Raw genomic sequence first — 11,437 nt, 5'->3', positions numbered from 1 at the left:
GTGGGAGGGGGACACGCAAACCGCCCTTTGGGACACCTGCAGGGAACCATGAGAGGAAAAAGTGCCCCTCTCGACTTAAGCTTGCCAAGCGCTTCCCTGGCTTTGGGCACATGTCCGGGAGAGGCGGAACTAATCAGCCGCTCAACTTTTGCGAGGGGTCCGCAGGTAGAGCGAGCGCCCCCTGTCGTGCAAACGGGGAAGCTCCATCGGCACTTTTGGTTGGAAAGGGGTTCTTTGAGCGAGCATGTGAGAGGCAGCGTTCGGCAGCTGGCGTGCACTTGTTTTGTTGTTTTAGTGCCGTTTATTTGCCGGAAACGTGCGTTTGCCAGCCAAAGACGATGATAGAAGAGGAAAACATCCCATTTTCGTTCCAAGAAACGGGGTGGAGCGAAGATTTTTCGCGTTGTAGCGTGGGAAACGAGCACGTGTGGCAGTACCTGCACTCTGCTACCTAAACTGTTCGCCAGGCTCATCGCGGCTGGTCCTTCAAGGAGGAAGGTTACGTGAAAAACTTGAAGGTGAACCTTGAAACAGCTGACGATGAACTAGGTCTGATGAGAGCGGCGTGCGCACCGTCTATGAAGACCGGTGTTTACGTGACAACGGCATGGTTCGTCGTTGGTACGGGCCACATCGTTGGAGCGCACTGCGATTGTGTTGCTGGGTGAGATATTTTGTTTATAAACGTGTGTCTCTCTAGTGCGGAACGCCGAATGACTTAATGAAAATGTGCATGAATGTGCGCCTATGCGCGAGCGAGTTTAACAGTATAATAGGGTGCAGTTCTAACGCGCACAGATGTTTATGTTTACGCTTTCTTTATAAGGCAGGAGTTTTTGCTAACTTCGTACAGCACCCTTTTGCCGCTGGGTGCACTTTACTGATTAGTAAACGACCCGTTGTACTATCTCATATACTGCTCGTGCTGATACTGCCCGTTGCGCGCTAACGGGCCGCTGGAGAGCATGCGCGGATGTATACGCGAGGTTGCGCCGTTGCGCTCTCCCGTGCTCCCGCTGTTCAGATAGCAGAGCTTGACATTGTAGCATCTATGGTCAGTGTTTATACTAGTATATCTCATGCGGTGTTTACCCAATACGCGCGTGCGTTGATGGCAAAACTCTTCTGGAACGACCGCGCTGTGTGCACTTGGCAGCAAGCACGAAATATAGCAGGAGCACCACTTTCGAAACGTCCTGAATGCGCGTATTACTGGCCTCATCAACGGCTTCGTCTTTTGCGCCTTGTATCTTGTCGCGGTGTTTATTACGTGCAAGTCTCGCTGTTGCAAAACGCGTGCTTAGTTTAGATAGAAACGCGTTGCAGTTACATGGCTGGCCTGAGATTTTGTGCGCAACAGTGAATATTGCGTTTCTTTGCTCTTGTAGACTCAGCGAAACCTGCCAACATGTGGCAGGGCTGCTGTTCAGTGCTGCTGCGAGGGCAGAAGATGCACCGCCTTGCACGGATGTACTTTGCAAGTGGATAGTCCCTGCTGAAGGTATAGCACCCATTCCACCTACTCACATCTCCAATAATGCTACGTTGCCGTTCTTGCTGTACACTAAGAGCCTTGTGTTTCAACTAGGTTCGTAGCTATAAAATTCTTAGTGCATGCATATTATGATCACGATAAATATCAATGGCACAAGGGCAGCTTGGCTAAACTGTGCACATAAACTGGTTAACTCAATGCAGGGTCAAAGACCAGTTTTAGATGCATTTCACCTCGAGAAACTAAGCACCAGAAAAAGGGGGGGGGGTAACTTGGTCTCATTCATGCACGAATGGCAACATCGGAGATTGAACCCCAAGATGTTCCGTATATAAGGTGGATGCTGAAACCAATAGACCACAGCTACAAAGCACATTGTTTCATGAGTTCACGTCATTGTTTCCTTCACAAAATGTACAACTGCACAGTTGCATGATTATTTATACACTCATGGCAATTTATTCAACAGTGTTACATTGTTTACTCAATAACAAACATAGCGGACACAATAAACTCAAATTTCTCATGTATTGAACAGCCATGTTTATAATTAATTTGGTTGCACAACTGAAGCAGCCTATTTTTCCTTCATTTGCAGCAAAAAAGGCAGCTCCAAGGAAGCCCTTGGTCGAAATCAAATTCCAAAAGTACTGTGTCAACAAGCCTCCACGTGGGAAGCGGAAGCGCGATTATGACCCCTGCCCCATTACACCACTCCCTACTCCCCACGACATTGAGTCACTCAGAAAAAAACTAGCATCCGCCTGTCCAGACCTGCAAGCGCTCCGGTACTTGTGTCTCACCGACAAAGCCAAGACAAGGCCACCATGCAACAAAAAGGCTATAGAAGACAGCGACGACCTCTGGAGCGAGCCTTCAGCGACTGAGGTGCAGTCATATATGCAGACACTCAAGCCACTAAGCCGAGAAGAGAGGCATGATATATGCGAAGAAACGGTCGGCCAAGCTGCCAACAAGAAGTGGCATGCAGCTCGGGTTGGCCGGCTAACAGCATCACTCTTTAAAAGGATCTGCCGTTGTACCAAGCCAGATGGTTTACTAAAGGGACTACTGTACCCTTGTAATAGAGCCACGTCTGAAGCGATTGCATATGGCAGAGAGCACGAGGCAGATGCTGTAGAAGCCTATGTAAAGCTGCAGCACGCTAAAGATTTGAGTGTAGCAGTGCAGGAAACTGGCCTTCATGTCCATAACCAGTACCCCTTCATAGCTGCCTCACCAGACAGGATTGTTGTTTTAGATGGAGAAGAAGGCCTACTTGAGGTTAAATGCCCCTTCTCCAAAAAAGGTATGGCATGCGAAGAAGCCTGCCTAGACAAAAACTTCTGCTGCAGGCTAACTGAAGACGGTGTGGAGCTGAAGCGGGACCATGCCTATTTTTACCAAATTCAAGGCCAGATGGCAGTTACGGGCCATAACTGGTGCGACCTTGTCATCTGGACCGAGGGAGACACGCCAGAAGACCCGCCATACCTCTATGTAGAGAGAATACAGTTCAATGAAGAATTCTGGAATCGGGAGCTACTGCCAGGACTCCTGCACTTCAGCAAGCATGCACTGATACCAGAGATTCTGACAAGGAGAGTCAAAAGGCTTGGACGGCTGTACACGTCCGGCATGTATGTGTCGCACAGCAAATTCAGACGGGTATTACGTGTGCACACCTCTTGGAGGTCTGCGCATAAAAATAAAGAAATTAAAGTAGCACACCAGACTACCTATCATCATTCTCATCTAGAGCACAAGAATTTCATCTTGTGTTTTTTTACTTTTCAGTCTCAGGAGTTGCAATATAGAACTGTCAAAATGTCTCCTCACAATCGTGGCACAAGCGTATGTCCAAGCATACTTTTCGAACTCGAGCCTTCACTCCAGCCTTCATTTTCAACTGTTCTGACCTTTTACGTTTTCTGCTAACCTGGAAACTTCTAGCTGTAAAATATTGGGTAGTTCACTTTATTTCAATGTTTGTGACGCATCTAATTATTCTGAACTTCCTACTGTACTGACTCCCCACATGCTTTGGTCTAAGTGGAGACCAGCAGTTTTGTAAATAAATAACAAAACTTAATGTTTTGAGCACTTTATATGCGTGTTTTGATGAAAGAAGCTGGCAGGTTAATGCGGCAGTGTTAAGGAGCTCGTGTCGCAGAACAGCCAGTGTCAGCTTTGCAACACGATAACTTCCAAATAAAAAAGAAATTGTGGAGATACGAGGAATCGAATCCAGGTCTTTCAGTGTGTGAGGCGAGCACGCACAGAACACTACGTAGGCTCATTGGTTCGAACTGAATAAAAGGGGACGTAGTGAATGCGTTGTGGTCTGACTTCGTGAAAAGTCTTTGTGTACTGGTGCATACATAAATAATTCCCGGGCAGCGCTGCAACATGCTGTCGCATTCCACAATTAAAGGCTAAGCTTAGGCGTCCTACAATTTTTTTGTTCCCAAATATAGTCAGGAACAGTGTAGCAAAGGTAGACTGCTTGTTACATTACATTTTAAGACTGAAAGTATGGTATGTGTTGTTTGAAGCGGCGTATAGCTGTGAGATGTATTGAAAAGCTTGAGATTAATTTCAACAGCAAAGGGGTTCTCGAACGTAACGTCTTGCAGCACAACGGTGATTACAGTATGCGTATAAATGCAAAGTAGATTGAAAAAAAATTTAACCGTAACGGTATCCCCGGTTATATCAATTTCAGCCAAACTGGCAGAAAGCATGCTGCATTCCAACAGCAGACAAATTTCTATTGTTGCATCACCTGCAGCTACCAAAGCATTGTTCCCTAACTTTGTCAGATCAGTGGTAGAGAGAGGGCAGGCAGAAAGCTTCTTGACACTCGCAAAGTCAACAACCGAGGGGAAAACTTCAGGGTGCTTGCCAACGTTTCGACAAGAGGAGGCAAGTCGTCATGTCGAAACTTTGGTAAGCAGCCCGAGGCTTCCACCTCCCTTGTTCCTTTGTCAGCTCTAGCCGATTATATCCCTCATATTTCAAAATGCCCTCCTTCAGCAAACAGACAACTCGTGCCCATATCAATCTGTCTCTCTTATCAATGGTAGCCTGAAATTGCTTAAGAGGCAGCAAACTTCAAAAACCTGCTCAGCGATATCAATCATTGAGATTGGAAAGGGCCTGTCTAATATATGAAATCCTTTGACTCTTGAAATGGCTCTTTCAACGTGCACTCTTGCAGAAGCAATGCGCCTAGTTTCATCTACTGCTTTTGCAGGCATCTGTTTTTGGTGCGACTCGCGAAATGGAGGCCGATAAACTTTTATGCCTGGTGGCAAGTATGGGAACGTAAAGCCTTTGTCCACCATTATAGCGTCACCTGCATCCAGCTTGTCAAGAAGGCCACTGGCTTCCAGAATAGCTTTATCGGAGCTAGAACCCCCCCATAGACGCGACACATGTGAGATGTACCCATCTGGTGTACAGCCAATAAGTACCTTATAGGTGTTGTAGTGTTTGTAGGGAGAGAAAGTTTGGCGTTGTGCATTCATTGCTGAGGGCCGCTGTATTCTCACCTCCGTGGCATCAAGGACAAGACGAGTGTCGGGAAAATCGTGGAAGGAGTTAGGCAGGTGGGGTCCTATATCTTCTCGAGTTGGGAAGGTTGTCAGGTGCCTAAGTTCTCGTTGTAAAAAGTTGATCCACGTGGAGAAAGTGCGGCTAACTTGACTTTCAGATGTCAGGAAATTCCGAGCCAGTTCTTGGCCTTGCATACCTGTCCTGAGCCGTACTAACACCATCAAAAACTCATTGCCCAAATAACTTTGTTTTCGATTGCCCCGGGGGTCATCCTTCTGCTTCTTATCAGAGCCCCAGTACATCATTTCCCTAGCACGCGGTGCAAGGTATTCTAATAAAGTGTGAAAAACTTCGACATTTGGCAGCCCAGTATAATACATGCACTTCTTCGGAGTGTCAAGCATACTCAAGGAGAGAAAACTTGACATGGCTGCATCCAGCCGCATCTCGAGCTTCGCATTTTCATTCTGCAATCGGAGAATCAGCTTCTGTGACTCTCCTATTGTCTGCTCCAAGTCTTTCACCCTGTTAAGTGCGCAGACTTTACAACAGCAATCTGGCCAGGTGTGCTCCTTGATACCTGCAAGCAGCACAGAAAAAAAAGCGCACGTAAAGCACTTTAGAGCTTCCTCTGAAAGCACACTAGAACACACTCTCTAACAAAAGAGCTCTATAATTAATCTCTAGTTGATGAGTTACTCGCAGCAGAAGCAGGCCATCTGCAACAAGCAGCCGCAGCGTTCGCACCATGGTGTGAGCAAAAGCTCAGAAAAGCATTTCAATCTGCAAAGCGCGTGAAAACTCACCATTTTCAGGCTGCTGCAACTCTGCTGTGTCCTCTTGAGCCGTTGTGACGTCCCGAGAACTTGTGGCCACGTCAGGATTTTCTGCGAGCAAGACAATGGCTAGCACTCAGAACCTGGAAAAACCTGGGTGGCTTCTCGGTCCAGCACAGACACACAAGAACAGCAATGGCTGATCAAACATGTGAAAACTCACGATTTGCAGGCAACTGTAGTGACACTGAGTCCTCATCTACTCTGTTATCCTGTGCCGCATTTGTGTCCATGTCAAGATTCCCTGCAAGCAACAACAGCTGGCACTCAGAAGCTGGAGAAACCCTTCGTGCATAACATTGACTGTGCTATGTGAGTATACTGCAGCAGAAGCAGGCCATCTGCAACAAGCAGCCGCAGCGTTCGCACCATGGTGTGAGCAAAAGCTCAGAAAAGCATTTCAATCTGCAAAGCGCGTGAAAACTCACCATTTTCAGGCTGCTGCAACTCTGCTGTGTCCTCTTGAGCCGTTGTGACGTCCCGAGAACTTGTGGCCACGTCAGGATTTTCTGCGAGCAAGACAATGGCTAGCACTCAGAACCTGGAAAAACCTGGGTGGCTTCTCGGTCCAGCACAGACACACAAGAACAGCAATGGCTGATCAAACATGTGAAAACTCACGATTGGCAGGCAACTGTAGTGACACTGAGTCCTCATCTACTCTGTTATCCTGTGCCGCATTTGTGTCCATGTCAAGATTCCCTGCAAGCAACAACAGCTGGCACTCAGAAGCTGGAGAAACCCTTCGTGCATAACATTGACTGTGCTATGTGAGTATACTGCAGCAGAAGCAAGGCCAGGTGCAACAAGCAGCTACAGTGTTCACAAAACAATATGGGCAAAAGCTTAGAGTATTACAGTCTGCAAAGCAATGCAAGCTCACCATTAGCAGGCTGCTGAAACTCTGCCATATCATCAGGAGCAGCTACACGTCTTTTTGCTGCACGCGCTGGCGTTTCAAGTTCCCCTACAACCATGAAACAGCGGTTATGCAGTAAACATACTGCTCAATACAAGGAATGAGGGTGAGACATTTACAGCAGCCACATATTGTAGGTCAGAGAAATACATTGAAAATATTTTCAATGAAGGCATTGCATTGGCGTTCACAATTTTGAAAATGTCCAACTTCGTAATCTAAAAGCACTTCATAAACGCGGGTATCATTGGCAATATTTATCGACTGGGTAATAAATCTACACGCGGTATTTGCGCGGCTTTCGCCGTGCGGGTTCTCTAAACCACGCAACAGGTGACGGCCGCACTACGCTAGCCACTGCAAATCACAACGACAAGCGTTTACAGACTCATCCCATTGACGATGAAAGCGACCATAAAATAAGAGACGCGAACAATGCATTACACGTGCTCCCCAGTTCTGCGTTGGTATTTCTAGACCCCGCGAGAAATCAATAGAAAAAGTAGCGCTTACCTTTATGTCATTTCAGCCATCGGCTATGACGAAGCACAGCAGCATCACCGGGACTCCTAACGTAGTTGAACACACTTGGAACGAAGTCAGGATGGTTCTCGAATTTTGACGGCCGTCCTGCATTGAACGTTGTTTCTAATCGTACAAACCTATACAAAAGCGTTTAAAAGTGCCGTACCTGTTATAAAATGCGAGCTGCAGATCCGAGAATGTTCGTTCGGCTCCCATGGCGAGCCATCTGCATTCTTTCTTCTCACAGCCGTTATCCACGCCGCTCTCTTTTCGGCGCGTAGCCTCACGCACGGGAACCTGTAGAACTTCGTGCTTCCTTTCTCAATGAAGTAATTCGTGCAACCGTAGGCCACGCAGTGGGCTGGCATTTTTATACACGCGGCAAAAGCGAGGCAAGGAGCTCACATTAGTCTCCGCACTACAGCGTAGGACTGCACGGCCGGCTCGTGTTTTCCAACCAAAACCAAATCGTCTATAGAGGGCGCTGGCTGCGCCGTCGCCGCGCATGCGCAGAAACTTTTCCGCAAATGGTCCATTCAGGATTGCAGGAATGAGTGCTCCCTATATGTACTGTTTGCTTTTTAGTTTTCTCAGCCGTAGAAAGATGAAGGCAAACCAGGTTTTGAGCCTTTTGCCTGAGCGTATTTTGTACTTTTCGTGTTTTCTTGCCCTAATGATAGAGCCTAAAAGCGTCTGCTCATGTAACCTAAGTGCTGCACAGTTCAGAGTGCAAACGAGTACTGTAGCAGAAATCAGTTCGTTCACAGCGGTTATCTCAACCGCGCCGTTCAGAGCGGTTATCTCAACCGCGCGATTATCTTATGTTTTGTTCTGTTCATCGCATCGCTTATCTTGAGGTTCGATGCAAGTTGTGTTCCAGCATGCACTTGTGCATACGTTTAGCTGAGCTGCTCATTTTGAGGGCATGCGCTGACGCGCGGAAGTATAGCTAAGGAACTCATGGGCCATTGTGGCGTAGTCACTCGCTTGGAAACCTCGTGTATACTTTGGGTTATATATGTCAGCTTTGTTACATTTTTTTAAAGTGAGCTTACTTTCTGTATTTGTTAGTTGCTACTATACGCAGACATTGAAACATGAGCGAAGCCTCTGTTGGGCCACTGTAGCTTAGGCAGCTGGCGTAAGCTCCTATAGATGCTGCCCTTTCCCCTGTATTAAGCATTCCAGTATGCTCCTGCTTCGGCACTGTTTAGTGGTGCAAGTTTGGCGCATTACAACCGCTGTCGTAGTTTCTGCTGCTGCGCAGAGCAGAAAGAAAGAACGCATGGCCAGCTGTGCTAATTGCGAACAGGAAGTAGCTTGGGGCAAAATTGAATGACCTCATTTGCTTCCTCAGTAGTGTGTTTTCGGTCCAAGTGATTTCAAGGGGATCATTCTATTTTCATTGGTATTGATGATTATAATGGTTCCTTACATTTTGGCTTGTTGTTAATTTGAAAAATGGTTTTTTGAACCTTGTGTACCCGATCGTCAACCTGCCTCTTGTTGCAGCGGGAGCAAAAAGGGGGACAGCAATTTAGTTAGGTTGATATGGATTATGACCTTGTCTGGTGTTTGACGGGAGACAGAGGGCACTTGCTCGTGTTGGGTGTTGCCTTTTGCCGGTCGGTTTTTGCAAGCTGCAGAATGACCAACCACGACCTGTGGCGAGAAGCAAGGGCATCAGAACGACCCGAGCGAAGCTGGTCGAGGTGGCTTGGCGGCAACGCTGTGAGCAGCGATCCTGGCCCGGCGAGTGGGACCTGGGCACGTGAAGCTGCCTGGCGTCCGGACACTGGACGTGAACGTGCGCGCCTGGCACCCGAGCCACGTGGAAGCAGCTCGTCTTCCCGGTGCCTTATCTGAGGGCGGGGATGCGTTTGTGCCCGGACAACCAGCCCGGTTTCCACATTTACAAGTTGCACATATTCTCCTGCGAACGCCCTTGGATAGGCCCCTTGGACTAGAGCAAGGTTTGTTGCTGGGCGAGTTGGTTGGGGTACATCTTGAGAACACAGCGCTTGCAGACAAAGGACCAGAACAAGAAGGACACACACCGCAGGGGTGTGTCCTTCTTGTTCTGGTCCTTTGTCTGCAAGCGCTGTGTTCTCAAGATGTACCCTTGGACTAGCCCGGTGCTGCGCCGCAAGGCACAGCGCCCTAACACTCCCTGGACAAGCTATGATGCTGCGCCGCTAGGTAGCGGCGCCTTATGGAGAAGCATCGGCGAGCAACATGTCCAAACGTGTTGCAGCATTGCTAGACAGCCAGGCGCCGGTTCCCCTTTCCCCCTGGGAGTCACCGCGCGCGGCAAACTTGAAGCGGGTGGCCAGCGCGGTCGCTGGTTGGACCTCTAGGAGCGTTATTAAAGAATTAAGTTGGGCTAGTTGGTGCTTTTGATTCACAGACGGCGACATATTACTAGCGTTAATAAACACAAAGGACAGAAAGCAGAAACACACAGGGCAGACGCTAGCGTCTGTCCTGTGTGTTTCTGCTCTTTGTCCTTTGTGTTTATTAACGCCTAGCGTCTGTCCTGTGTGTTTCTGCTCTCTGTCCTTTGTGTTTATTAACGCTAGTAATATGTCGCCGTCTGTGACCTCTAGGACGGCTGTCAAGTGCTCGATTTTTATTGGTCCGTTTGTGTGACGACCGTTTCTCGGGGCTATATAAGCCCCAACGCTGCCGCCTGGAGAGGACTCCGATCTTCCGAGCTCGTGTTGAGTGTGCCGCTCCCGAGTGGAGTGTGATGTGTGACGCGTTGGAGCCTCGCCGGACGTCACCGTGCGAGAACTGTCGCGTTTGCTGCCAGCTCTCGGCCCCTGTGCCGATCTTGTCCTGTATAATGCTCTGTACATAACGTATAAAATCCCTTTTGTTGTTCTCATCGACGCCTGACTCGGAGTCTTCGCTATCGACTAGAGAGCTGGCGACGCTCTGTCACAAAACGGGTGGCGAGCGTTACGGGGCCACCTCAAAGTCACAACAAGGGACAGCGACGTAGCCCCCAACAAATCAAATCGGAGCGCGACGGTGTGGTCGAGCTGTGACCACTGGGCTCGTCCCTGAAAACAAAGCCGCTTAGTTTGCTGCTCATCAACTGCCAGAGCATTAAAAATGAAATTGATGAATTCTGTCTTCTCGTTCAGTCTACAAATCCCTCAAATTCTGAGGTTTTCCCTTCCAGATATCAGCGTTTTCGTCGCGATCGTTGCACAAGAGGCGGGGGTGTGTTCATTCTAGTTCAACGGGAATACCATGTGCAATGGTGTAATATTTTCTGTTACGGAGTCTGTGTTTTTTAAATTAAGATTATCAAATGGAAAAGGCTAAAAAGTTGGGTATTCTACCGCCCACCAGGTTCATCACGAGTAGAATTTGAGCATCTATCAGATACTCTCGAAACTGTTGAAGGTAATCCTATTTTGTTGGGCGGTGACTTCAGCCTCCCCAGCAGAGATTCGTCAGCCAGTTCCCCGAGAGACAGTGCTCAAGGTTCCTTGTACTCGACATTTTTTTTATTTATTCGATTCATTTAGGTTCCATCAGTACATTCATGATGCCTCTCGCAATGATGACTCTGGGAATATTCATGATTTATTGCTGTGTAATACCGCAAACATTACAAGATATGTTAAAGTACTGCCGGGAATAAGTGATCACAATATAGTGATAGTTGACATTTCTATCGGCAATGTGTCAGTCACAAGAAAACTCGCGCGAAAAGTGTATGTATTTAGTCGAGGGAATTATGATAGCATTAACATAGAATTAGAATCATATTTTTCGGTTTTCAATACTTTACCTGATGAACCTGGTACTGAGCAGTTATAGACCATTCTAAAAGAAAAACTCCTACAGCTACAAGACATGTTCATCCCCGCGCAAACTATATCTCCTAGACGAGCTAAAAGCAAAGCATGGTTCAACAGCGAGTTATACGCTCTAACGAAAAGAATAAATCGAGTCTGTCTGAAACTTAGAAAAAGGCTTTGTCCTGCGAATCTGGCTGAACTAAAAAGGTTGAAGTCTGAGTTTAAATCGCTGGCAGGAACAGCGAAACTTTCTCACTTTTCTTCATTAGGAAACAGGTTGGTACAGGAT

The 11,437-nt window shown here is 47.6% G+C and overlaps 1 protein-coding gene and 1 pseudogene across 1 annotated transcript; one reads left to right on the top strand and one right to left on the bottom strand.

The window, feature by feature from the left end:
• The first annotated feature begins 338 nt into the window (after positions 1-338).
• On the top strand, positions 339-3,852 carry LOC144119457 (uncharacterized; annotated as a pseudogene).
• Positions 3,853-4,380: 528 nt separating this feature from the next.
• On the bottom strand, positions 4,381-6,852 carry LOC144119456 (uncharacterized). The gene is made up of 4 exons (XM_077652065.1): positions 6,773-6,852; positions 6,511-6,591; positions 6,318-6,398; positions 4,381-5,633 (listed from the first exon to the last, which is right to left on the bottom strand). Exons 1-4 carry the CDS (start codon positions 6,798-6,800, stop codon positions 4,555-4,557), a joined length of 1,269 nt encoding a protein of 422 aa, XP_077508191.1. The 5' UTR covers positions 6,801-6,852; the 3' UTR covers positions 4,381-4,554.
• Positions 6,853-11,437: the final 4,585 nt, after the last annotated feature.

Source organism: Amblyomma americanum, chromosome 2 (assembly GCF_052857255.1).
Source record: "Amblyomma americanum isolate KBUSLIRL-KWMA chromosome 2, ASM5285725v1, whole genome shotgun sequence".
Lineage (NCBI taxonomy): Eukaryota > Metazoa > Arthropoda > Arachnida > Ixodida > Ixodidae > Amblyomma > Amblyomma americanum.
The sequence above is the reverse complement of the archived record's forward strand: the minus strand, read 5'-3'. Positions and strand labels throughout refer to the sequence as shown.